The sequence below is a fragment of the Drosophila obscura genome, unplaced genomic scaffold (genome assembly GCF_018151105.1).
Source record: "Drosophila obscura isolate BZ-5 IFL unplaced genomic scaffold, ASM1815110v1 contig_200, whole genome shotgun sequence".
Lineage (NCBI taxonomy): Eukaryota > Metazoa > Arthropoda > Insecta > Diptera > Drosophilidae > Drosophila > Drosophila obscura.
The window spans coordinates 7,609,584-7,635,060 of NW_024542791.1; the positions used below are offsets into that span (position 1 = coordinate 7,609,584).

General features: G+C 45.4%; 7 protein-coding genes across 19 annotated transcripts in view; 4 read left to right on the forward strand and 3 right to left on the reverse strand.

Annotated features, from left to right (window-relative positions):
• The window catches only part of LOC111073651 (serine/threonine-protein kinase NLK), a 68,279-nt gene extending 51,524 nt beyond the window's left edge, over window positions 1-16,755 (reverse strand). For 2 of the 3 annotated variants that reach the window (XM_022366071.2, XM_041593946.1), the window contains exons 1-2: window positions 16,203-16,531; window positions 15,021-15,590 (exon numbers count right to left, since the gene is read on the reverse strand). In XM_022366071.2, the coding sequence (XP_022221763.1) occupies window positions 15,021-15,184 (164 nt within the window). In that variant the 5' untranslated portion in view covers window positions 15,185-15,590; window positions 16,203-16,531. Of the gene's footprint in view, window positions 1-15,020; window positions 15,591-16,202; window positions 16,532-16,738 lie in introns of those variants that run through there. The other variant, XM_022366072.2, reaches the window with a different exon arrangement.
• A 1,016-nt stretch (window positions 16,756-17,771) lies between these two features.
• On the forward strand, window positions 17,772-18,581 carry LOC111073632 (ribonuclease P protein subunit p29). Of its 2 annotated transcripts, XM_022366030.1 has the most exons (2): window positions 17,772-17,843; window positions 17,904-18,581. In XM_022366030.1, the coding sequence occupies exon 2, from the start codon at window positions 17,973-17,975 to the stop codon at window positions 18,495-18,497; it is 525 nt and encodes a 174-aa protein (XP_022221722.1). In that variant the 5' UTR covers window positions 17,772-17,843; window positions 17,904-17,972; the 3' UTR covers window positions 18,498-18,581. The 2 variants fall into 2 exon arrangements, with proteins under 2 accessions (XP_022221722.1, XP_022221721.1); XM_022366029.2 differs by having other exon boundaries at window positions 17,814-18,581.
• LOC111081917 (UBX domain-containing protein 1-B) lies at window positions 18,530-19,920 on the reverse strand. Its single transcript, XM_022378077.2, has 3 exons — window positions 19,756-19,920; window positions 19,075-19,668; window positions 18,530-19,010 (listed from the first exon to the last, which is right to left on the reverse strand). The coding sequence occupies exons 1-3, from the start codon at window positions 19,803-19,805 to the stop codon at window positions 18,668-18,670; spliced, it is 987 nt and encodes a 328-aa protein (XP_022233769.1). The 5' UTR covers window positions 19,806-19,920; the 3' UTR covers window positions 18,530-18,667.
• Window positions 19,921-19,964: 44 nt separating this feature from the next.
• On the forward strand, window positions 19,965-20,667 carry LOC111073634. Its single transcript, XM_022366031.2, has 2 exons — window positions 19,965-20,339; window positions 20,402-20,667. Exons 1-2 carry the CDS (start codon window positions 20,060-20,062, stop codon window positions 20,416-20,418), a joined length of 297 nt encoding a protein of 98 aa, XP_022221723.1. The 5' UTR covers window positions 19,965-20,059; the 3' UTR covers window positions 20,419-20,667.
• A 100-nt stretch (window positions 20,668-20,767) lies between these two features.
• Window positions 20,768-23,410, forward strand: LOC111073629 (UBX domain-containing protein 4). Its single transcript, XM_022366024.2, has 5 exons — window positions 20,768-21,046; window positions 21,152-21,286; window positions 21,350-22,215; window positions 22,276-22,904; window positions 22,970-23,410. Exons 1-5 carry the CDS (start codon window positions 20,965-20,967, stop codon window positions 23,322-23,324), a joined length of 2,067 nt encoding a protein of 688 aa, XP_022221716.1. The 5' UTR covers window positions 20,768-20,964; the 3' UTR covers window positions 23,325-23,410.
• Window positions 23,411-23,423: 13 nt separating this feature from the next.
• On the reverse strand, window positions 23,424-25,233 carry LOC111073630 (ribonuclease Oy). 3 transcript variants are annotated; one of them, XM_022366027.2, is made up of 3 exons: window positions 25,142-25,198; window positions 25,027-25,040; window positions 23,424-24,833 (listed from the first exon to the last, which is right to left on the reverse strand). In XM_022366027.2, exons 1-3 carry the CDS (start codon window positions 25,181-25,183, stop codon window positions 23,897-23,899), a joined length of 993 nt encoding a protein of 330 aa, XP_022221719.1. In that variant the 5' UTR covers window positions 25,184-25,198; the 3' UTR covers window positions 23,424-23,896. The 3 variants fall into 3 exon arrangements, with proteins under 3 accessions (XP_022221719.1, XP_022221717.2, XP_022221718.1); XM_022366025.2 differs by lacking the exon at window positions 25,027-25,040 and having other exon boundaries at window positions 25,142-25,233; XM_022366026.2 differs by having other exon boundaries at window positions 25,027-25,171.
• Window positions 25,213-25,477, forward strand: part of LOC111073646 — a 50,491-nt gene continuing 50,226 nt past the window's right edge. For 3 of the 8 annotated variants that reach the window (XR_005967962.1, XM_041593784.1, XM_041593783.1), the window contains exon 1: window positions 25,215-25,369. The gene's annotated coding sequence lies outside the window, so the exon portion shown is untranslated. Of the gene's footprint in view, window positions 25,370-25,477 lie in introns of all 8 variants that reach the window. The other 5 variants (XM_022366059.2, XM_022366060.2, XM_022366061.2 and 2 more) reach the window with 3 other exon arrangements.

A 25,477-nucleotide genomic window follows, 5' to 3' on the forward strand; every position in this document is an offset into this window, starting at 1 on the left:
GTCCTTCATCCGGCATCCATTTTTGGCTAGGAAGGTTCTAGCTCGGAACTTTGTTTTGTTTAATTTTAAGCGACGTTTTTCGACCTCCCCAAAAGCCTGGCACAAGTTTTTCCTACCCCCAGCCCCTTCTTGCGAGCCACTGTCCCTGCCTTCCACTCCATTGCTATCCGCAGTTGCCAATACGGAACTAAGACAGAGAGAGATTGGGGAGAGAGTGAGAGTAAAACGTGGATTATTTTTCGTATTTCGCATTTTGTGAACATTTTGGGGCAGCAGATAACGTTCCATCGAGACACGCATCAGCTAAAAGGGGGAGGGCGGACGGATGGATAGTGGGGAGACTTGCTTAAGTGTGGGAAGATATTTATTTCGCACGAAATATGTGTGCATATTTCTGTCTTATTTCAATGGGCAGAGAGGATGCTTGAGGGTGGATCCCCAGAGGGTGGACTTCTTTAGGAAGGAATTAACTACATAACAGATTCATAATCTTGAGAACTATTCGGGATTCAAAGAAAGTATATTCAAAAGCCATTATGGAAGATTATAATATCCACATGGCACATTAATTGCCACACCAACCACGCACACATGCTACTTGCCACCTAAATACAACAAAAAACAGCATTGAAATTTGGTTCCAAACACCAAGTTGCAGCAATTTATATTTGAGGAAAATGGGAAATGATAACAGAAAATAAGAAGAAAGACAAAGTAAAAAGAGAAAAAAGAGTAATACCTACATACAATAAAAAAAATGAATAGAGAAATGGATGAGGTCAAACGCTCCTCGTTTGAAAATCCAACAACGTTTTGGAAAATTAGGCAATGAGTCAGCCACAAAAGATGAGGAGGAAACATGAAAAAAAGCAATGCAAGGGAAACTCTATGGATGCTTTGAAGGGGAAATCCAAAGGGGAAGGGGATGTGCATGTGAATCCCACCAAATGATATTCATTAAAAAAAAAAGATTTGTGAATAAATTTAATGGATTTCCTGGCTGCTCAGTGCTGAATAGACTTCTCTTCATTCGCCTTTCCTCTTCCACTCACTCTTAGCCCCATTATGAGCGCTTAAAGCTGAGCTATACTTTTGGGATGCATTGACCTCTCTCTCTCTCCTCCTCTCTCGCTGTGTGTGTGCAGCATACATGTTTATTTTTGTGGAGAAGGGAGGTAGAGAGGAAGGGGGGAAACGAAAGGAAAGCGAATAAAACAATAAGAACAAACAGCTGCAAAAAAAAAGGTGTGAAGCGAACTAGAGGAGCAGCAGCAGCAGCAGCATACACACACACATCCACAGACTCAAACCTCACCTGTAATCTCCTTCTCTCCCACTCTTGCCCATATAACGGTTAATATAGAAGTCGCGAGGCGGCTTCCATCATCCAGCGAAAGAGCACCAAGAGAGAGAGAAAGATGGAGGCTAAAAGGACAGAAGACTGTGTGAATGAAATGGGCATATAAAAGGGTTCAAGAGGAGAGATAGATGGCGGGCAGCACTAGAAAACGGTGGGAGAGAGAGTGTGTTGGAGTAGAACTCAAGAGAGCGAGAGGAGGCGCCAGAGCGAGCTGGATCACACTCGAGTTCTGAGGTTTGCCGGTGCCCCGATGGAGTTTTCCCTGCCAGCAGTCAAAACAAAGCCAAAAGACACGCCCCCACTGCTCAAGTAGAAGGAAAAGAGCAGAGAAAACTAATAACAAATGGAAAATTCAAAAGTTGTCAAACATATTGTATCCTACATGAAAGTTTCCCACCATCCTAATAGAGAAATGGGAATTGGAATCGTGATATATATCAACCCCTATTTTCCGTATTTGTAAAAACATATTCCCATAAAAAGTTCTGCTTCTGATATCTGCCAAATCGGCAGAAAAACAAAAACAGAACGAACAAAAACCTGTTTTCCTTTTCAGATTCCACAGACAATGCCACACCCGACATCCAAGACACCCGCTCGGATTGCAGACTCAGAAAACCATGTGAAAAATTGCACCGTTCCAGGGAAAGAATTAAATTAAGGAAAAAACTGCACAAAACATAATCCGACAGAAAGGAAAACATCAAAAAGCAAGAATTGTATGAGAATTGTGCATTTTCTCTATTCTCTCTCTTTCTCTGCAGGTTGTCCTGGATAGCAGGGATTATGTGGTTTTTTTCTTCGGTTTTTCGCTTTGCTGTAGGTTCAAACCAGATTTCCTTTTTCTGTTCAGAGAAAATGTAAAGATGAAAATTATGTTCCATGGCGGTTTTCTCTGGTTTATTATGGAATAAGAAATGGACAATCCATTTTCCCCAACGAATTGTTTATACAAAAATCCGAATGCAAAAGCAAACAGAGAAGGGAATGGGAGAAGGAAAAGATAGTTTTCCCAACATTAAAGGTCATCAAACTTTGCAGAGAGGGGGCCCATAGGGGTGGGGCTAAGGCAGAGGGAGACATATGTTGTCTGACGTGGACGGGGGCGACTCCCAGACAGAGTATATGTACATATGTATACAAAAAGTTAAGAAACAGCCGCTTGAGGTGGGGTGGGGTGAGTTCTGCTTGGTGCCTGCGCCTTGGAGGTCGCACACAATTAACAGCTGGATAAATACCCAAAGAGAAAAAGAACATTATCAGCAAAGGGTCGAAGAGAATGAAAGAGAAGATGGGAATGACTCAAAGATCAGAGATCTCTCTTTTTGTGTATTTCTGTAATGTGATGTGATGACAAATCAATGTCGTTCGAGGGCCATCGATAAATTTAAATTTAGCGAAATATTACAGGGGCATGGGAAGGTAATTTAAAAACAAATAAAAATACACAAGATAGGTGGAGAGAGGCGAACCACAATAGTGGGCCTTTCATTCTTTATTTCTCCCCTTTCTTTATTTTGAGATGATGAAAGGTGCTATTGTGCCTACAGAAATTGACATGCAATCGAGCCACGGAGTTAATATTCTGGGAAAACGATTCTATTGATGGATGGAAATGGAATGAAATTTCCAGGGATGTGTGGAAATTCCAATGTAAGCTAATGTTTATGGATGCCGTTTTCATTTATAATAAACTCAGGAATTTCCAGGCAAAGGCAAATTAAAAAAACACATTTTTATGTTTTTTAAACAAATAAATCCCACATCTTGCACACTTTTGATACAAGAGCCCATTTTGAACTCATGTTTGAATCGTTTCTAAATGGGACTTTCTCAAAAGTAAAAAAATATAACAACAATCCATAGAAAAGTGAAAATCTAGCCTTTTTCTATCTTTTAATTAAATTTCCCAAAAAAAATCCCTTCCAAATGGTTTCAAATTCAAAGAGAACTCTTTTCTCAATAGTAAAAAGAGAATACATATATTGAATAATATAAATACTATGGCATTATGGCAACTAAAATCCCCTGAGTGCCTCCGCCACGGCCTGTGCCTGGACCGCGCCTCAAAAGTGGACGCGGTAGAAAGTTGTTGGGGAATGATATGGGTGGATTCTTGTTCATTCTCTCTGCCGGACCACAGCTGACTCGCCTTTTGCCAATATTGTTTTATGGCCATACAATATTACCATTAGATAAATTGCCTTTTGGGGGGTAAAAAGTAGTGGAGAAGCGGCCGTAGAGAGAGAGAACTGTTGAAAAGGAGAAGGAGGGTGAGGACAGTAGTAGTGGCCGCCACGTTTCAAATTACTTTCTTTATTGATTTCTTTCCATGACTTTAGTGCTCCACATGCATTCCAATGTATACCGAAGTCAAGAAGAGATGCTGCTGCTGTAGCATTTATTGGTAGTACACCTCCTTCCATATCCTCCTATGTGCGTGAAATATGATGCTTGACTCTCGTCGAGAGGGGAAACAGAGGGACAAAACACTTTGTCGACACTTCAACCCCGCACGAGAGAAGAAAAGAAGTTCTCTCGTTTTTCTCTCTGTGGCATGTAGTATATGTTGTGACGCATTTTTATGATTGCCACAAGAGAGGGAGATCGAGACAATGAGAAGAATTTAATGCATTTTGTTGTCGAGTGAGTTTTATGGCAGTTTTTCCTACATTTTCCCATTTTTTTTTAGTTGAATTTGTGTATTTTCGGTCTCTTGTGGCCTTGGTCTTGAAGCTCTTCTTAATGAGGGAATAATATATGACTTACTTCAATGATACAAATTCACAAAAGTTTGACTGCAACTTACCTAAAAGGAGAATGAAAAAAAGAATGAAATTGATAAGTTATGTGTGGAATTTGTATAAAAATGTATGATATATTCTCATACGAGTATATTGTATATGATAGGAGGTCCCCTGAAACATGCCACAGAAAAACACACCATTCGTATGTATGAACAATCCATATCCCATATCTATAGCATGAACAATTACACTTAATAACCCACACCTAAGCCCTCTGCTGTCCTTTCTTCCTTCGAACCTACAGAAACAATCATATAACAAAGAGCTCGACCCTAACTATGAGTTACCTCACCCCACCGCCCCCCTTCTAGTGGGAGAGCGGGGTGTGGTGGCAAGTAAATTATATGCTTCTCTCTAACGTATAATAAGTATCATGACAGAGGTCGACGACAACGATACATGTTTCCGATACCCAACCGTTCGATAACCGCAAAAAGGTATCTCCACCTCCACCTTCCCCCGTCCACCCATTCACCCTTCCCTCCTTTGGTTGTTGTTGTCTTTCTTGCGTGTGCATGTGTGTGTGTCGTGTTCTCCCTCCCATTCTGGATGCAAAAGTTCAATTAAAATTATTTAAACTTTGAGAAAACTCATCACCACCCATCCCTTTGCCCATCCTGCTGCTGCTCCCCTCTTCATTTTATCCAATGAGAGGATGAGCCCCACACGCACGCACACACTAGTGAGTCCATGGTCTAAAGACTATGTAATGCCCTACACAACAAAGATTTCTCTCAAGAATAACACTCCACCAATGATCGAAGATTAAGAACAAACTTCAACTTCTGCCTCCCTTCTTTTGGTGCCACAGACATGTACGGGGCATAAACTACACACACCTTGGGATAGGTTGGTGCAGCAGGAGTGTGCTGCAGCCCCAAAGGCATCTTGCAACATATTCGAACAGCAGCAACATCAAGAAGCAGAGGAACAGGCAACGAACGCGGTCTTGGACTTTTCGGTTTACAGGGGATTGGGGATTGTGGGGTCCGAGAGAGGAGGGACATTTGGGTTCTGGGTCGGTGGTCAGGGAAGAGACGAGAGGACCATCCGGTTCTCTGCCGGTTCTCCCCCGGCCCGCTTGGGGCACCGTGTGCCTCCACTTAGTCATCGTAAAGATCTCAAACGAAAATTTCATTCTTCTTTTTCTTTAATTTTTTTTATTTTTTTTTTGGGTGCAATGAACGTTGCGCTGCTGCTCTGCTCTTAGTGGCAGAGCTGTGTGCGCATGCGTGCCAGCAGTTAAAACAACAACAGCAACAGAATAGAGAGAGACATGAAGGAGGAAGCAGAAGCTGAGGACAAGGAGGATGAGTAGAAGGAGGAAGAATAACAAAAACAACGACGACGTCAAACAATTTGAGGAACTTTCCAAAAATGTAGTACCTAGTAGATTAGGTATAGGTACTATGAATATTAAGACTATTATTCTGGTGTTTATATTGAAATGTTGAAATTCCTAACTGTGGTTACCTCTCTGTCTATCTCACACTCTCTCTGTTTTCTTCAGTGTACATCCATTCGCTGGCATCAGTGTCACTGTTTTACAGTCACGATCCCGATCACGATCATCGCCTCTGCCAATTTTTTGGTCATCGGTGTCCGAGTGCGCCGCCAGTCGCTGCTATCGTCTGGCTTTTGGGGTTTCTTCGTTCAAGAAGAGAGAAAAAGAATTGCAACACCAACCACAACAGTTTAAAAACAACGTTAATAAATTGGCCAACGATTGGCGAGGTTGCAGCGCTGAGTGGTGGAGAGGATAAGAAAGATAGGGACTCCTCATGAAACTACAGCTTGCGTCAATATTAACATTCATGCTCATCCTTTTTATTTTGGATCCCCCGATCCCCTTTCCTTTCCTCTTACACCAGGGTCAACGGCCCTCTCCTTCTCCTCCTCTTCGATTGACTATTATCTGGCCATCTGCTGTTTTTTTTTGTCTTTTCATTTTGTTAATGAGAGAACAGAGCGGCAGATGCCGTGGCTCCCACTATTCGGACCTTGCTCCAAACTCCAAGGAAAATTCAATAAAGACGGATATAAAGACAAAAAAAAACCCAGAAAATGAAGCCAGACAGCTGCAAAGGATACACAGGATGGGATGGGATGAAACAGGACGAGAACAGGTACTTGAAGTTCGGTTATCGGTATCCTGTTATGCCATTGATCCTGTCTGGTGCTCGTCCGAATATCTCCCTTTGTTCTTGTTTTCTCTGTGTTGCTGTAATTCGAGCCCTTTTCTCTCTCACCCTCCCTTCTTCTCATCCTGACCTTCGGGGACAATGCTTCGGCTCATCAAGAATCATGTCTGCTTGGATGTCTGCTTTTAAGGACCTGACACAATTACGCCTTGCACCTGTCTCTAGCTCTCTGTTTTTACAACGGGGCAGTAGGCGGACCTCTGCTCGAAAGCAAAGCTAATGATACATCATTGATATACATATGTATGTATAAGGAACACAGAAAACGGAGGATAGTCATGTTCTTTCGTTGAAACATGGAAAGAATGAGCAGAGGAAGGGCAAGAAAGAGGGAACCATAAAATGTAGAGGAATTGCATTGGAAATTCTCCGAAATTGCGATTGGTTCTACGTTGTTGCCAAATTTCAGAGAGAATACAAAAAAAAACTGCACAGCTGCTGCTGTAGCTGATGCCTGGCAACAGGAGGTATCAAGTGCGTGCTTCATGTGTGCAGCGTACATAAGAGATTGAGTTGGACTACACTTTGTTGCAGAATTTCCAGAAGACAAAAAGCTACGACGAGTCGAATCGTTATGTGAACTATTTTTCTTCTCCAGGCTCACCTCTCTCCTTCTCCGCTGATTCCCATTTTCTTTCTCAAATTTATTTTTTGTTCGATTTTCCCATTTCATGCCCTATGAAGGAACGAAGGAAGGAACCCAGGGAAATAGAAACACATAATGAGAAGAAGACGGAAGAATGGGAGAAACTTTGCCAAGGGTTCCTTACTCAGCCCTCCGATCTCTTTCGCTTCCAATGTTCTTAGTTTCCTTTCTATAGAATCCTTTTCTGATGTTCATTCTTCTGACGGTCTGACTTATTCTTCTGTCCCTTTTCTCCTGTGCCCCTCATTCCAAGGAGTATTTTTCACTGCCTTTTCTTGTTCCATTTCCTCATGTTCCTCTGCCTTTCCCTTCGTCACGTGAACTCTCATTCTGCTGATGAAAAGTCTGCTCCCCCTGAAAATTCTGTGACGCATTGACGGCTCGGTGCCAAGGTATACACACAAAGCTTTTGTTGCACCCAGGAGATGAACAAAAGGGGGTGGCAGAAAGAGGCACAGAGGAGAGAGACAGAGAGGAATAACAACCTTTTGTTGTTTTCAACGTGTTCCGTATGTTCCGTACAGATATCAAGATCATACATCAATAATGACGGAATGACAGCACAAGCCGTGACTCACATGAAATATGAAAAAAATACAGAAAATAATATAAAATCCAAACACGGAGACAGACAGAGAGAGAGAGAGACAGTGAGAGATAGCAATAGGTGGGGGGCGTAAGGCAAATGACAGATCAGATCAGGTGCGTATCTACCTTTTATGGGCGTGTGGCAAGGACAAATCTCCATGAAAATTGCATAGCAGCCTCAACTCCCCGCATATATAGTGGAGTGGATACGACTATGGGATACCTACCTATATTTGCAAATTTGCTCATTGGTCAAAAGATATTAGAAAGTGGCAGTGCCACAGAGATGGAGTGAGGAAATGATCTGCAACAATCTGCAATCTGCAACAGAATCTGCAGCAAAGGCAGCAATAAAGAATAGGAAATATTTCCAAGTGGTAGAAGTGGTCCACTCCCATTTTGTAGGAAAGAGGAGAGTGAAAGTGGACCAGGGTGGTCACAGGAGATGGAGAAGAAGAGTCTGCTCCTCTCCGTTTGGCGCCATGGCACCATTTTTGAATAGTATTACATTCGGAGTTTTGTGGCAGGGAGATGCAGAGGTATAGAAGGACCGGACCGTCTTCTCAGAGGCATTCTCTCAGCAATTACCGCCGGAGCAGTGAGCTGGGAGCTTGTAGCCTGTGCCGCTGCCGCGTTAGACTTTTTGAAGAATTTTAATTGAAATGTCAAAAGCGTTTAGTGGCAAGCGCACACACACGATTATCCATGTGGCATGGGGTGGCATGCGGATGATGATGATGCAGCAACCAAAACGCGGCTCCATTCAGTATGGAATTTCATGCCGCGGCAGGCACTGCAGCAAAAACTCTGATTGAGTGGCATTATTGGGGTTAAGAAAATATGTTAAGCTTATCCCCTCCCCCTTTCAATGTGAATGTGCGGGTATTAAGAGAAGAGAGTTACACAATTGTGTGGCAGCATGGATAGGTTCGAATAATTGGTTCGGACCAACAATTATTAATTCACACCAACAGATGCAGATACATTAATGCTTTACAAATCACGGGAGAGCACTGCCTCAGCAAATGGTGTCTACATGTCACACAGGGGATTGAAGGGTGGCAGAGGCCTGATAGGGATGGGAGGGGTAGCCTTACCCTGCAGTTACAAATCAAAACAAGGGTGGCAAAATGTGCTGTCAAAAGTTTTGCAACAAAAGATTGCATATAGGCCTCGCTCTTTGACTCGCTGTCCCCCTCTTTGACACTGCCGTGGCTACCCCTCTTTAGACGATGAGAACCCGCAGACATTTTACAGTTGCAACTTTTGCCTGCTGCCCCATGAAGAAGGAGACTCTTCGTTATACCCTTCACCAAAAGAAGAGGATACCATGAATCAGAGGAGAAGGTTGCGCATAAGCACAGGGAATATTAAGGATTTATGTACATACGTTTAGTAATTTGCATGCTATATATAGAATGATCCACCTATTCGTAAGAAAAAGAGCATAGCAAATTCAGTGCAACCCGCGTACCTTTTCTGCTTTGTGTTAAACTTCATTCAGCATAAACAGCAGCAGCAGCAGAGGCAGTGGGAACAGAAGAGGCACCAGAAACAGCAACACAAGTGGGAGAAGAGGCAGTAACAGTAAAAGACAGGGTCCAGACAATGGCCGTAAGTTACAGTCGCTTCTGCTGATGCTTCTCCGATGTTGCAGCTGCAAGAGGAGCTGCGAGCCACCAGCCTTTGGTGGCAGCCACACATTTAACAGCTCGCACGATTTTCTCGTTGCGGCTGAGTGACTTGTGCCGTCGTGCCAGAAAGAAGAAAAGCGTTTGCTTTTCCATTGTGCTAAATAATGCGAGAGAGTTCGAGTTTTCCACATCCATAGAAAATGAGAAGCAGCAAACGAGCAGATATGGGAAACAGAGCTAGAGCTGGGAGGGAAATCTTCCTATGACATGGCGGAGGTCCTCCTGTCAGTGTCCGATCTTAAAAGAAGTTCGAGTGTCAGTTGTGGATAGAGATTTCTACCTCTAATTAGAGCACGAAAATCTACAGGAATCTCAAAAAAGGGAAAGAGAATCGGAGATAAATCTCCAATGAACATGATAATTTTTTCTGTTAGATTCCTTTTCTTTTTTTCCCCCTTTTCTCTAAGCCTCTCTTCTTTTGTATTTACTTCTCTTTATTGAGTTATTTCTTTACCTTATTTTATTTTCCCCTCGCAAATGCATAAATTCTGCCACACTTTCTGTCTTTTATTTCTGGTTTGTCTGCCCCCGCAAGGAAAATTGTCTTGGGTTTGAGGCGAAACTTAATTAGTTTCTCCTCTCCGCCCTTGTGACTGGGTCTAACCTACATTCTCCTCTTCTTCCCTCCAGGGGAGTGACTGTTCACCCGTGTAGTGGCTTCATTAGGTTCGCGGGTTCGAGTTCAGGTAGAATTGACCACCGCCTCATGCCGCACCCTTCTGTATACCATACCCATGGCTGTCCGAGTGCTTGGATATTTCAGATTTCCAATGCACTTACGAGCAGTGGAGCAGCAGTAGAAGCAGCAGCAGCGGCAGAAGAGGAGGAGTGGAATAGTTCTAGAGTTCTGTGTTTCTGTTGCCCAACACACACGATGATTTATTTGGCGCCCACATACACGCACACACAGTTATAGGAAGGGGGAGAAGAGTGGAAAAAAAGGGCTACTACCTGCTTGAAGACCAAATATGGGGGTGGGCTGAGGGTGTCCTAGGGTTCTCCTCTGGACAAGTGAAAATTATTTCAACACACACACGAGCATAGTTAGAAAAAGATACAGTCGCATACATATGTATGTACATATGTATGTGTGTGGAGAAGGTGGAGGTGCCTTGGTGGTGCTCCAGACATTATTCCTGCAGAGGACTCTCCCCGCGCCCCTCCTCATACCATTTGCCACTGCCACACTTTGTTACATGATACCATGAAAGCCTTAAAAAGAGAGAGAGAGAGGGAACCTCCGGAGCGGGTGGCAGGGACGAGTGCCACATAGAGGGACATAAAATAAACTTCAAAGACAAAGTTGCACTCCACAGCTTAAACCGTAGCAGCAGCAGCAGCAATTTAAGTGAACTAAGCTGCTGGCCATGCCACCCACACATGCCGCAGCAGAAGAGCAGCCGCCACACGCATAAACATATGTATGTACATATGTATCTACATATATCTACTGTATCTTTCGTATTTGGCGGAGGACGAAATAAAGTTGTAGACAAAATTTCGTGCGTAATTCACTCCTTTTGTCTCCTACCTCCCACCATGCCACCGCCCCGAAATCTAGGGATAAGTCTCCTTACAACAACTAAAAGAGGAAAAAAATATATAAATACCTGAAGGAAACAGCGGCAGGACCTATGTGCGTGTCAGAGAGAGACATGTTGCCGGTGTTGAGCAACAAAGAAAGCAACGTTGCCACATTTCCATCACAATAAGAAAAAAAGAGATTCGAACAAGCAAAAAGATTGTGTTGAAAACGACTTCAATGAGAGCATTGGCTATAAGCGAAATGACCATGAAAGACTGACCTAAACCAAGAAAAAGAAAAAATTTCCCTCCAACTATTAGGAATGCCACACAGACGCACAGCTTTGTTTCACCCCCAATAAAAACGCTTTTGTCAAATTGCAACCATAAATTATCCAAAACTTGAACTCTTGACAAATTTAAAAAAAATATAAAAACCGGAAAACTGGTTTCTAAATTTCCACCCCCAACCACTGAAACATATACATGTGTACATATGTACATACATGCATATGTATGGAAGGAAGTTTAAGGAAAAACGATGAAAAACTCATAAGCCAATTGCTGGCCCTTTGCCCTGCTCTCCCCCTCCTCCTCCAATCAATGGGAGAATAGAAATCCCATCGCACTACACGTAGTGCACGAACGTGTACGAATTGCAGAAAAAACAGGATAATTATTCAAACACTTTCAAAGTCAAACACACACCGCTCTCCCTCTCTCCCATCTCTGCCCTCGCTCACTTCTGTTCGCATATGAAAATGGCTTCCCTTTGCTGCAGAAGGATAACGTTGAAAATGTTCTGGAAAAACTTTGTCCGTTGCTGCAACTGAGCGAAAACTAGAGGGATGGAGATCAGGTTCGGGTTCAGGGTTCGGCTTTCGGGTTCGGGATGATGATGCAGTCCCTGGGTCCCAGGGTAGCGAAACGAACCGCAGTGGAGAGGAGAGGGGAGGAGAAAAAACATATGCGGGATACGGACCGACAAAACAGAATCCATATCCTGTAAGCGGGGCAGTGTCTGCGTGTGTGTTTTAGTGCCAGACAGAAAATACTCTAAAAACAGAGCGAAGATTGTTCAACCACCAAACACCACCATTATCAGAAATCGCAGAGGAAAAGAGGAACAGAAGAGAAGTTCAGAGCAAACCCCCGGTGGAATAACAGCATCAGCAGCTGTGCCTTCGTTCCACCAGAAATAGTGGATGGATGTATTGATCGAATGGAATGGGAATGTAAAGAACTATTCTCCTCTTGCACTGTTTTTGTTTCCAAAATATTTTTTTTTCGGTGGTTGGCAAAATTATTTTATGCGGGACTCAGGAGTCTGCCTGGCACTCTGCTGCGTTGCGTTTGAGATTAGGAAAAGATTTGCGCCCCGATCAAAATACAAAAAAAAACAGAGGCAGACAGACGGACCAAACACTCTTGTAAGTCGCCGCATAAAATACCCTTAAAAAAATGTATCAATAATTCTAAAGAGGTTTGCACTATTTTCAGTGCAGGAAATGCTATTTAAACCATCTCTTTCGTTTCCTTATGTAATCAAGTTAACTTTGTAGAAAATTACTGGAAACGTATGCTACTACCCTTCATTCCACGGTCTCGCGGCTGCCATTAAAGATTGTTTCAATAACCTTTGCGACAGGCTAGAAACAGAATGAAGCCCAAAAATAATAGAAACAAAATCAATGCTTGGCTAAAAGGTGAGTGAGTGAATGAGAGCCTATACCAAATCTTCTTCCGAGACTGCGGCTGTGAATTGCCACGACACCTTGCCCAAAAGGCTGTGCGGCTCAGTGACCAGATCCCCAGACCAGACCCAAACTCCAGACGCAGTTACGGAGGCCAGGTTCAGGTCTGCAGTTCTGCAGGTCTTAGGCCACAAATCGTGCAGGAAGCAAGTTTGAATGCAGCCAAAAGGTTTACACTGTCTTTTTTCCATCGGTCGCTGGTCGTTTGTCGCTCCACTGTCCGCTCGTCCGTCTGGTGTCTGGTCTGTCTGCCGTGTGTCCGCCCGTTTCTGGTCTCTCTGTCCGTTTCCCTCTGCTTCTGCCGCTTCTTCTGAAACCAGTTGCAGGTAGTTTAAAGTAAACTCCAAAGAGATCTTCGCTCGTCTTGGGATACCTTATAGCACATATTTCTTCTTGTTGCGAGAAGGCGACTCGACTGTCCATGTCCAACACACACATGTACATATAAATGTCTATATATCTATAATTCCTTTCTGTTACTTGACTCTTTGGGCCTGTGTATCTGTATCTTTCTATCTGTTGTGTGCTGGTGCATTGGGAGAAATGAAATTCGTAGAACTTTGCGCCTAGGATTAATTGGTTAAATATTGCTTGTTCTTGCTTTCTTATTTATTTCGAGTGCCATTTCTCGGAATCAAATTATAAATTGAGTAATCTAACATAAGGCATCGATTTCGAGGTTTTACGAGCATTAAAAGCACATCTTAAAAGGGTTCCAATGTGGCATTTCATTCATTCTGTGCTGTTCATTCAGGGAACGAAAGCAGGGAGTATTTCACGTTTTTAAGGGTATGATAATCCTCAAATTTGAAATTGGAATGGGTAAAGGTCTCAATCGAATGCCAAACTTCATGTTTGAGAACTTCTTTTAATCGAAACTTCAGAAACTCCCAATCGTAGTATTGCAACAAGAGAGAGACGTCTCAAACTTTTATAAGCCGCTTTTCTAACACCAAAAAGTTTTCCATTTTAACTTCGCCCCGTTGCCAAACTTCAGTCGAAAACAAGAGAACTACTTAACTACTCACGATTCACGCAACCTTTGTGGGCCTAACGCCCCTCCCTACCCAAACCTGCCGAAAGGAGGGCACTTCCTTCCGCATCTGCGGACCAAGCTTCACCTGCTTTTCGGTCTGTCTCCCACTGTCACTCCTCATTCCCAGCCCAAAAGGAACCATAAACACAAATAAAAGGCAAAAACCAAGCCCTAGGCGTAGGCCTCGTGGACAGCATTGCATTTCATCTGTGGAACAAGGTTTGAATTTTCGACATTTGGCACTTAAATTTAACGGTTGATTGCATTCCACTGTGGACCCAGCAGATCAGAGGGGAGTACAACCAGGTGATTACTACTATTCCTATTTCTCTATTCCCTTCCCTTTTCTATGACAGCGTCTTTCTGTGTGTGTTTTAATATTGTTCTGTTTAGCGAGTCTTTGGACGAGCGCATACCGTCCGTACGTTCATCGTTGATGATTGCTTCTCTCAATCCAACGTCAACGACTTCATTCTGCGGGTTCCTCCGGACTTTCGGACCAGGGAATTGGAACCAGCGGGGCTAAGCGGTAAGAGGGGCTGGCTGGCTTTTTCTTCTCGCTTCTCTTCCCTTCTTGCCTTTTTCTTGCGACTTGTTTTTGTTTTTCGCTTCTTTTGAGGGCTCGCTCCTCCACTTGTGGATCTTCTTTGTGCAAACACCTACCCCCTCCCAGCCACCTTCTGCACTCAAGGTGTGCTAGTTTTTTACTGGCTTCCCCTGCCCCCTTTCCCCCCACGTAGACATCCTCTTGTTAGGCCTCCGCCACTTTGCGTTCGTTTTGATTATATTTCCGGAAATGACGTTTTACACGTGAATGAAATTTTGAAAAAGCGGTGCAACGTTGCCAATTTTCACTTGAGACCAGAAATATTGCCGCTACATGTAACCTCAATTTAAGCAACAATTAATGTACAAATTTATTTAATCTCTGCACAAAAATGCAAATGAAAGCAAACGAACCCAAACAGGGAGGAGAGAAAAGAAGAGAAGAGATAGGACCAGAGTGGATAACGGATAAAGGAAGAAATGGAGAGACAGAGACAGACAGGGTACGAAATTTATGGAAAAATCCACCCTCAGGTACCGGCTCGACGACCAAAGCTGTAAAAATTGCACAAAATGCACAAAATGACGAAGGACATACAGGAGTACTACAGTACTGTTGATGTTTCTGTTGACATTGCCCCTGCACAAAACAGCAGCAACAACAACAAGGGAAAAACAATCAAAAGGGTTACAAAATCAAAGGAAGGCCAAAGCAGCAGCAGCAGAGAAGGTTACTGAACCCCGGAGACCCCCGGTAGTAGAAAACAATGAATCCCAAATTGAAGAGACACAAAGATCGTTCCTATGGCAGCGTATGAACAAATTAAAAAAACGTAATATAATGGAGTTTTAGAATCCACTTACCATACTACTCCGAATGCACCATAGCCGATGGGACGATCCGGCTGGACATCCTGCGGCACAGCTGGCGGCTGGTAATAGGGGGCCGCTGCGGCCAATATTGCGCTGGCGCCCTGTGGCGCACCACCGGCAGCACCACCCTGTACCAGTGACATCGAAACGCTCATTGATGGACTACGGCGGAGAGTGGTTTAAATAATTTGAGCAGCTGCACTCGCAGTGTCGCTGATTCTGATTCCGATTCTGGTTACGGTTGCTGTTGCCGTTGCTGGAGGCAGATGGAGCTCAGTGAAGTGTGGAGTGGTGTGTGCTGGCAGTGGCGAGTGGCGTTGCGGTGTCTAAGGTGGTGTCCGTAGTAATGGTGGTGGTGGCTGATGATTTGATGTAGGAGAAATGGTGTTGATTGCTTAATGGATGCCGCTGGGGGCCACGATGGCCGCCATTCAATTGTGAGCCATTTGTTTTTTTTTCCTTTCTTTCCTCGCTTTCCTTTTTTCTATCGCTGTTCACGTTTTCTTTGTCACACTTTTTCTGTATAGATTATTTATATGAGAGTTGAGGACATTTTGGCAACTGTAAAGAGGGCAGAGAGAGAAAGAGAGAAAAGAGACTTAGGGAATTGATAAGCAAGAAAGGAGGTATAGCCTACAGCTTCGAGATCCAAAGCTTACAAAATTTCCATCTGAGAAGAGGAAATTTGAAATTCCTTTAATTGGCTTTTCTTTTGTTTTGGATTTGGTTTTTGGTGGCAAAAACGGGAGAGAGCGAAAAAGTGCCTTTAGCTGCTTGCTGCCTGGCTGGGCTGCCGGGGCGCGTCCGTATATTACATTGTAAGTGTGTGTGCGCGTGAGTGAGTTTTTCGTGTGTTCTGGGTCTGCTCTGCCCTGCGCGTGTCTGCAAAAACGCGCTCAAAACGCGTAGAGTGAACTAGCCAAGGGGAGCCCTTCTCACATCCCCAATAATTTAAACATTTTATTTTAAATTTGAGCAAACATTAATTGAGAGTCTCTCTCATCTCCCGCACTTGACAGTTATGTGCTGCCGACGCCAGAAGACACACACACAAAATCACTCAATTAAGGCCAAGAAACAAAAGAAAAAGCTCAAGTAAAGTTCCCAGGCCTAAGGAAATAGTTTTTCTGGCTAATTAAACATTGTTTGGGATAGCTTCTCTTTTTGAATTACCTTAAAATATGCACATTTACTGCACGGCGACAGAGACGTCGACAGCGGTTTTTTGTTGATGCCGACTGCGGCGACTCTTCCGTGTGTGCGAGTGTGCGGCTAGGAAAGGGGCGCAGGTGGGGAAAGCACGCTGTGTGTGTGAGAGATTTGGCTATAACAAGGTAAAATAGAAGAGAGGCCTAACCGTAATTGGAAATTTTTGTTGTAATTATTGTTGCAGCAGGCGACACACACAAAAACGCGACGGTGACTATTGCAGCGCAGAGGCGGATACGAATACTATTTACTACGATTGCTGCGACTCACACTCACACACATTGGCACATGCATATATCTATATATATATTATATATATATACTCGTATATATGTAGTAGGCAAACAAACAATTGCCTGGGTCACGTTTCCCTGGCTCTTTTAATATTGCATTATCTTTGTTATCACACGAGGCGTGGAGCCGCTGTATTGTAGCATTTATTTTATTGCATTTTGTGTTTGCAGCGGCGCTCCAACTTTTTCCCGATCCCGTCTTTTTACCGTAGTTTAGTCAACAGATTTATTGTTGCAGATACAAATACCAGTGTGACCGCGGCTATAATTATGAAATATACCGCCTGACCCTCAAAAATATACCGTAATATACCTTGTCATTATGAAAATATACCGTAAATATACTGACGGGCAAGTTGATATTCCTCGATTTTGATATTCGGTTTAATATTACTAGATAGTTGGCCCTCTCAGCCGTAAACAAATAATTTTATCCGATAGATACATAAATTTTGTTCAGGATTGGTTAGTTTTTAGAACTCTTTTTCATTGGATTGTTTACATATTAAGGTTCAAACAAAAGCGGCCAAAGCATAAAACGTAAATGTTGACTAAATGTGACGTCAGTGTTGCTGGTCAACCAAGTATCTTCTATGCGTATGTACTTTTGTATACCTTATTTCTTTTAATTGGTGTTAAATGTTTTGTTCCAAGCTCCATTGAAACATTATTTATGATTTTATCCTAGATTGACATGTTTTTTACATGTTAATGCACATGTTTGTGTGTTATAAATACATTTATCCCGGTTCTGATACCTATTATTGGTAGTCGTGAGCTGAAAAACTTTGTTAAAATCTTTACAACAGAGACTGAGTAGTTTCTGCATTAATTGGAGCCTGAAATTACAAACAATATCTCAAGTCCATAATATCCATTTTCCCAAGGTATGCAGATTGTTGCTCATTCCGTATCAAAGTTGCACAGCAATGCTGCTAATTGATTTCCCCATGTTGCTGAATGGGAAAAATTTCAGCAGCATGATGCCACACCACGAAAATGAGGGGAAAGTCTCCACAAAAACACTCTATTCTCCACTGAAAAGAGAGCACTCTCCACGAATTGAGAGCGAAAAATGTCAGTATTTTTGGTGCGCTAAATTGAGTTTGGCGGTCCATTTGAAATGTGTCTTAATATTTGGAAAAATAAATATTGGATGGTTGACATAATAGAGTTCAAACAAAAACGGCCAAAGCATAAAACATAAGTGTGAACTCTGTTCACATTCCGTAATTATTAACTGGTTCCATACGTCCCAAATCTGCAATTGTTCAGTTCTCAAAGGAACTTTTTGAACCAGATCTTTCACTTAGTAATTTCTTATTTAAATTTGTTTAAATTTTTTCGATTTACTGAAATGGAGCCTCTACAGGAATATATCACCGACTTGGTGGTACCCCACCACCGCTGTAACGTGAACATCATACCCGATCACATCACCATGCTGGAGGGGGCTAAGAGTCGGAAGCAGCACTCGCGGAAGCGCCGCTCGCACAAATCCAGCACGCTGTCCCGCTGCAAGTACACCAGCCTGGGCCTCAACACGCTGCCCACCCGCCAGATGCGCTACGAGCAGGCCCTGCCCCTGCACCAGCTTTGGCGGAGCTATGTGCGCGAGCACCTGGGCCTGCGGGAGGGCGAGCAGGTGCCCGAGGTTCACGAGCCTCGCTACGAGGAGTTCAGCAAGCAGTTGATCAAGCTCGATATGCACGGCGCCAGGCTGCAGGTGATCCAGTCCAAGTGCAAAACGCTGGAGGGACTGGCCGGCATATGTGTGATGGACACGAAGAACGTGCTAAAGCTGCTGGGCGAGGACGATCGCCTGAGGAGCGTGCCCAAGAGCGAGTGCGTCTTTGGGCTGGCAGTGGGCAACATGTATTTCACCATCTTTGGCCAGCACCTGACCATCCGTCCGGCAGAGCGCAGCGTGAAGAAGATCAAGACCCACGTGCAGCCCTTCATGTAGCCCTTTAACCGAAACGTACCGAGAAACTTTAGTTTCCGTGTTTGTTTCCTTTTACTTTTAGTTGTATTATAATATAAAATCGTACGCTTAAAGTGTTGTGTTGGGGGGAATATCGCGCGGCGTTGATAGAGTTAGATATTTTAGTTGTTGCTGTCGCTGCGGTACGCTTCTTACGCAGTCGTCTTGGTCATGGTGATGACAGCGGAGGGCACTAGGCCGAGCACCTCCAGCGGCTTCTCGTAGTCCTCCTCGGCGAAGAGCTTGCGCGGAAATGTGGTCATCAGGGAGAAGGGTGTCTCGATGCCAGTCTTCACTTGGATGAACACGCGCACTGCCGACAGTTGCTCCTTCACGTTGAAGGTCTCAGTGAGGGTGGAGCCATCCTGCAGACGCACTTGGATGCGGGTCTCAGTGTAGTCACGAGGCGGCGACTTGACGCCGGTGGTGGGAGAGCTGACCGTGGTGGAGCTGACGGACGGAGCAGGCTCCGAGATGGGTATTTCTTTATTTTCTCTTTTGGGATAGACAAAGTGTTGGAATGTAATCTTCTCAAGAAGTAAGCAATGGAGAGCCCTACCTGGCCTTGCGGGCGGCCTTGTCGGCCTCAATTTGAGCACGAACCCGATCGCGGGCCACCTTCTCCTCCTCTTTTTCGCGCTTGCGCTGATCCACGATCTTCTTCATCTCGATCTCTTCCATGCGACGTTTGGCCTCTGTCATGTCTTTCCCCGATCGAATGCGATTCCTCTCGCGCTCTAGGGCATCCACCTTTTCGCGCTCCTCGCGCTCGATGCGCTTCTGCTTGAGCTTTTCTTCGATCACGGCCAGCTGGACCTTCTTCTCCTCCTCGGTGAGGGGCTTCTTCTCATCCGTCGACTCGGAGAAGTTGCTGTGTCCAGTCTTGGCAGCATGGTATTCGACTTCCGAATGATCTTTGAGCACTTTGCCGCAGTCGTCGCACTTTAACGACTTGGGCACCGTCGATTCGTCAGCGCCTCCGCCACTGCTGCTGGGTGCTGCGGCCGACTCGTCGCAACTGGCGGAGGGTGCTGCTGCTGTCCCTGCAGCTTCACGGACTCGTGCGGATGGAATCTCCTCGTCAATATGGGCCAGCAGCCACTCCATGGCCGGCTCCACACCCTTGCTGCCGGTCACCTGCAGAGCGTATTCCCTGAAAAAAAACCAGCAAGAAAAAAGAAAAATTGCAGGTTGCCGGCAAGACAGGAAAAACTGCACCACAGATGAAACTGCCACTCACACTCGCTCCCTGGGGAAGCCCATATCCACCAAGGTCTGGACGTCACTCATAGCGATCGGATTTGGATGCGTAAAGATCAATTGGGGATGAGGCGGATGCGTTCTTTATAAACTTTTTGACAATGACACACAAAAAAAAACAAAGCAGACTTGTGACTAGTGCTGGGAAGTATTGAACATATGTAGTAAAGATGCCAGAACATACATAGTTCGAATTTGACACTGTGCAGCACTGAACAACCCACCCCGATTGTTGCTGCACAAGCTGCATTTTATTTCAGAAAAATTTTCGTTCGCTGTGAAAAATGACGCCACCAAAGATAAAGAAGGTCGTGATTAAGATACCCCGGCATCCGTACTTCAATGTGCAGATGGACCAGGAAAACATGGTCGAGTACCAGCTCCGCAAGTGTCGCGTTAATTTGGAGCGTCTACGCGTAAAGCCGCTGACCACGACGGGATCGTTTGCTCTGCAGCTGAAGCCCAAGCGTTGCATTGTTCGTGTGGCACGTCTGCCAAATGTGGAGCGTAGCGAGATGTCCGTCACACCAGCCAGCTCCATAATCTCGGACTTCGGCGATGAGGGTGAGCATTATTTGCCATTTAATTGCGAAGCAATTGAAATTCCAAATGTATTATGTTTTCAGGCGCAGCCAACGAATAGAATAGAAATGGGGAGAGGACTAGACAAGCCCCCATAGAGGGAAATCACAGCATCTTATATAAGTCTACGCATAAGTCATGCATTTTTTTCAGTAGGAAACATAAAGCATCTTCTCGGAAATAAGGATATACAAATATTTTCAACTGACATCTGGTCATCTGGAAGGCAGACAGAAGAGATGAAACGATCCAGATCAGTCGGATCTTATCACAATGCATCATGTATAATCAAATAAAACTAAAGAAAATAGATTTCCAGCTGAGGGTCTGAGGCTATCAGTGGCGACCACCAGGGCTTCAAAATTATGTTTTCAGTTGTTTTAAGTCGTAACTAGCTAGTAGTCTTAAATCGAATATCAAAATCGGTATATTTTGAAAATCAAACGGTATATTTCGGTCTATTTCTGAGGGTCAGCAGTTAGCGCCGAGCGGAACCGATAACACATAGTCATCGTCAGCTGTCAGCAGTTTTCTGGAAAAACAAACCAGCCTAAATTTTCTGTAACACTTTTTCGGCAAAATACAGCGGCTCAAGAGAAGCAGCAACATGAACTGGCATTCGGGCAACATAGCGGAGGCCGTGGCGGAATCCAAATCCAAAAATGCCATCTTTGTCGTTTACATACAAGGTATTAGAAAAAATCCTGTTGCACACACTCTTATGTTATGTGTATGGTATGCCATATGCACCACGTCATTGCAGGAATCAATAATTAATTCGCACTCCCCCGCAGGTGAAAACGAGCTGTCCAGCAAGCTGGAGAGATTCGTGGACGATGAGCAAGTGCGCTCCCGTCTAGAGAGCTCGGACTTTGTGGCCATCAAGGTCCCAGGCGACAGTACAGCCTATGGACAGTTTATGTCCCTCTGTAAGTACAGATTTGGGTCAAATCCTCCACGGATCTCATACCATTGTTCCCCCAATCCCTTAGACAAAGTCGTCCCCATTCCTTCGATATTCTTTATTGGCAAATCGGGAACACCACTGGACGTGGCCACTGGCATCATTGCCAGCGCCGAGGAACTGGCAGCCAAAATCGACAAAGTCCTTGTCCTGGCAGGCAAAAGGGAGGAGAACCAGCTGCCCACCACAAGCAGTAGCTGCTCCTCGGCCACTCCAGGCATAAGTCCACGGCGCATTGCCGGAGCCGATGACAAAACAGATACAAAAACCGAGCAACCCGATCCTGATGAAGTGTCGAATACTACCAGTCTGGTCAACAAATCAACTGCTTCGACACCGGCACCAGACAGCAGTGCGACAGAAGCCCCAGATAAACTCAGCGTTTCGACTACAACTGCAGATAAAAATCCAGAGACCCCAGTTGCTGGATCCACAGACCCCACAGGAAACATCGAGAAGCCATCGACGACTTCTGCGCCTGTTGAGAAGTGTGAGCCCTCGATGTCAACGCCCGTTGAGACTTCGGCCACTGCAGAGATTCCCCCTTTAGAAGGAACCAGTTCGAGTCCCTCTCAGGCTGCTACATCTGCCGCCGCTGCGGCTGAGAAAAGAGCAGCAGTCGCCGCTGCAGCAGCGGCTGCCTCTCTTCCCACTCTGCTACCTTCTGGGCCGTTGTTGTCGGCAGTGGCTGAGCCGACACAGCGACACCTAACCGACTCTGAGATGCGTATGGTTGAGGTTCAGAACACTCTGGAGGAGAAGCGACGGGAGCGATTGGAGCAGGAGCAACGCCAACAGAAGGAGAGCGAGCTAAGGCGTCGTCGCGAGGGAAGGGAGGCCCAGGATCAGGCCCAGCAGGCGCTCACCAAGGAGCAGGAGCTTAAGAATATGCAGGTAAATGCAGAGAAACGCAATCTCTTGCATCTTTCAATTTACAATCCTTTTTTTTCTAAGGAACGCATTCGTCGCAATCGACAGGAGGAGCAGGAGACTCGCGACCGAATTCGCGCCCAAATCGCCGCCGATCGGGCGGAGCAGGCGCATCGCGTCCTCATTGCAGAGGACATCCACAGCACAGCGACCTCGATAGCTGCCGTCACTACCGACTCGTCCATTACCTCCGTGGATGAGACGCGTCTGCAGATCCGTCTGCCTGGTGGTATTCACCGCACTAAGTCCTTCCCAGCTGGCGCTCTGCTCGGCACCGTTCGCGTCTACGTGAGAAATGAGTTGTTGTCGGGGACCGATACGCGCGACTTCACTCTCGCCACAAGCTACCCCCGGCGGGAGTTCCGAACGGAGGATGAGGTGAAGACCCTGATGGAGCTGAATCTAGTGCCCAATGCGGTGGTGCTAGTGCTGACCAAGGAGCAGGTAAATCGCGTGGTGCGTACCGGTGGCTCTTTGATGACAATGCTCACCACGGTCTTGTGGGCCATGATTACGCCGGCAGCCAAGGCATTCGATTTTATCCACAAGAATGGATGGCGTCCGCTGTCGCAGAGGTTCACCGTGATGCTGGCCAACGTTCGCTGGCCGAATCGTGACGGTGGTGCCAATGTGGTTCTGGTCCAGGGAGATGCGTGAGTACTGAATCGTGTGATTGAGGGATTCATTTGTAACCAACCCTTTGCTCTCTGTCCTGCAGTGCCGTTCGCCGCAACATGGAAATGTTCTCGATGCGTTCCATTCCGGCGCCAGGTCTCAACCCGCAACCGCAGGCACCCGATACAGAGTCAACCACTCCGCCACCCTCGCCGATAACAGGAAAAGATGCTGCAGGACAGCAACCTGTGCAGACACCGCCGCCTGGACCCGAGGGACGTGCACAGCAGGCGCATGCTACGACCCAGGCCCAGGGTCAGAGCCAGGAGTTCCAGCAGCGTCCGGGGGGATACCAGCCACCGCGCTACGGGGATGCCAACATACGACGGCTGAACGATTCGAAGGACGACAAAGACAACAAAGCCACGTACAACGGCAACTCCACGCAGCAGCAATAAGCAATGGCAACAAGGAGGGACTCTATATATATCAACCTACTTTCATAACCTGTTAAACTAAATTAAAATACTTAACTAAATCCAAACAATATTCCAAATATTAATTCGATGTGTGTGTGTTTAATTAAACAAATGTCGTAGGGTTATTCTTACGAACTAGAATTGGGAAAGGGCTAATGATCCTGCAGAGATCTGGGTGTGGGGATGGGATGGGTAGATGTGAAACAAACTGTGAGGGTGCTGAAGGAATAGCCTGAGGTCTTGTCTTTGTTGGGCTTATAAAAGGAAAAGGTCCCTTAATTTGATGATTTGCCATATTTCCTTCTACACAAAAAAAAATACCACTCGGATTTAGGGACACGTCTGGACTCAGTGCATGCGGTGACCTCCTCCTCCGCGAGGGCATCGAATTAGGGGGCAGAGGAGTAGTGTAAGGTGTAGTGAAAAACTAAGAGGAGTTAACAAGTCCTCCTAAGGCGCTCCTTTTGTCTTCCCAAAGGGATTTCAATCCCAAAACTAAATCTATACAAAAATAAGATAATTTTTTTTCCCTTTCCACTTTCTCGTGTTCATTACAGGGTGAACCACATCAGAAACTGCAACAGCTTGTAGACATTCACCAGCGGGAACTTCCATTCCCGCTTGCGCTGGAGCGGCGGCACCAGACTTGGGTAGTGGACGAGGCTGCTGATGTGACAATTGGTGGTGACATTGCCACCCGGATACTTGATGGAGACGGCATCGCCCAGCTTGACTCCGTCGCAGTCGATCAGCTCGAGAGACTTGTTGAAGCAGATGCGAATTTCCGAGAGATAGCTAATCTCGTGCTTCGTGTCGAAGAGGCAGTGGATGGAGGGATTCTTTCCCAGCGCCTTTACGATGGCATTGTTGATGGCAGTGACCGTGTTGTTCGAGTCGGGATGGATGTCCGAGGCGTCCAGGATGCGCGACATGATGTACTGCTCCCGCCAGCTGAGCCCCTGCCCAAAGTACTTGAGCTCGTCGTCCAGCTCCTCGATGAGCATGGCGCAGGTGCCGTGCTTCTGCCACTCGTGCTTCCACAGCCACTCCTGCGACGTGGCCCCCTTCAAATCCGGCCAGAAGGTCTCCAGGCGATTGGAGATGCCATCCAGCTGGTCCACATCGAACTCTGCAGACTTGTTGCAGAACGAGGGCCCCAGCGAACCCAGCTTGGTGGGCCAAATGCCGTGTATAGTCCAGAACTCTTTTTTCTGCGGCAGCGTGCACTCTTGCAAGGGGTTGTCCTCGCGCCAGTGATAGCAGGTGGTCACCGGCCATTGCTGTGTGAATATCAACACATCCCATTTTTGGTCATGAACGCGCTGATGACGCTCCATCCCCCGCATCGGATCATCTACCAGTCTGGAGTCATCAAAGGGATACAAGGAGTCGTCAGCGTCGCTGTCGTTGTCAAGCAGGCTGCTTTGTGGCTGCTTTTCCACGGAGACCGAGGCTGATTCATCCGAATCCGATATGTCGTCGTGGGCACTGTAAATAAGTAATTGCAACGATTTTGCTTGGCGTAGCTAAATTTCTATGTTGCAGTCGCCAGGCGAAGGGGATTACTGGGTCAACCTTGAACTTGATTGTGGCCAAGTGGGCTTCCAGGTCTCTCTTCGCCCACGCAACCAAAAACAAACTCGAAGCTTCTTCCACTTTCTCCTCAGGACACAGGACTCACCTTAGGGGCGTGGGCTTTGTGACCACGAGACAGCAGCAGAGAAAAACTATCACAAAACCAATTTGCTGGCTCTGCATTTTCGTAATATGCAGTTTCTTTATAAATAAATACGTACCCGCAAATTAGAGTAGAGCTGGAAAAAACATCGATGTAACATCGATAGTATCGATGTTGCCCAAAAATGTTCAGCATCGATGTTTTTTCTGCAAACATCGACTATCGTCACTTACAACCGAAAGACAGAATTTTCTTACAACAATTAATCTATTCTACTTACTTTAATAGATAATAATTTGTGGTGTTGGCGTGGATCGTGGTTGCGCCATGGACAAGTTTGTAAAAAGTAAGTACAATAAAATACAGTTAATTTTGTACAATGTGCACACGTATGTATATCTGTATGCGAATAAATTTGTATACATGCATGTATATAAATTCTCACTTTTTCGCA

Coding starts and splice junctions, on each gene's coding strand:
- LOC111073632 (XM_022366029.2), top strand. CDS start 17,889: ATGGAGCCTCTACAGGAATATATCACCGACTTGGTGGTACCCCACCAC.
- LOC111081917 (XM_022378077.2), bottom strand. CDS start 19,805: ATGAGTGACGTCCAGACCTTGGTGGATATGGGCTTCCCCAGGGAGCGA. Junction 19,669..19,755: donor GGCTTCCCCAGGGAGCGAGT/GTGAGTGGCAGT, acceptor GTTTTTTTTCAG/GGAATACGCTCTGCAGGTGA. Junction 19,011..19,074: donor AAGGCCGCCCGCAAGGCCAG/GTAGGGCTCTCC, acceptor CTATCCCAAAAG/AGAAAATAAAGAAATACCCA.
- LOC111073629 (XM_022366024.2), top strand. CDS start 20,965: ATGAACTGGCATTCGGGCAACATAGCGGAGGCCGTGGCGGAATCCAAA. Junction 22,216..22,275: donor AGGAGCTTAAGAATATGCAG/GTAAATGCAGAG, acceptor TTTTTTTCTAAG/GAACGCATTCGTCGCAATCG. Junction 22,905..22,969: donor GTTCTGGTCCAGGGAGATGC/GTGAGTACTGAA, acceptor TCTGTCCTGCAG/TGCCGTTCGCCGCAACATGG.
- LOC111073630 (XM_022366025.2), bottom strand. CDS start 25,218: ATGCTGAACATTTTTGGGCAACATCGATACTATCGATGTTACATCGAT. Junction 24,834..25,141: donor AGCTCTACTCTAATTTGCGG/GTACGTATTTAT, acceptor ACTTATTTACAG/TGCCCACGACGACATATCGG.
- LOC111073634 (XM_022366031.2), top strand. CDS start 20,060: ATGACGCCACCAAAGATAAAGAAGGTCGTGATTAAGATACCCCGGCAT.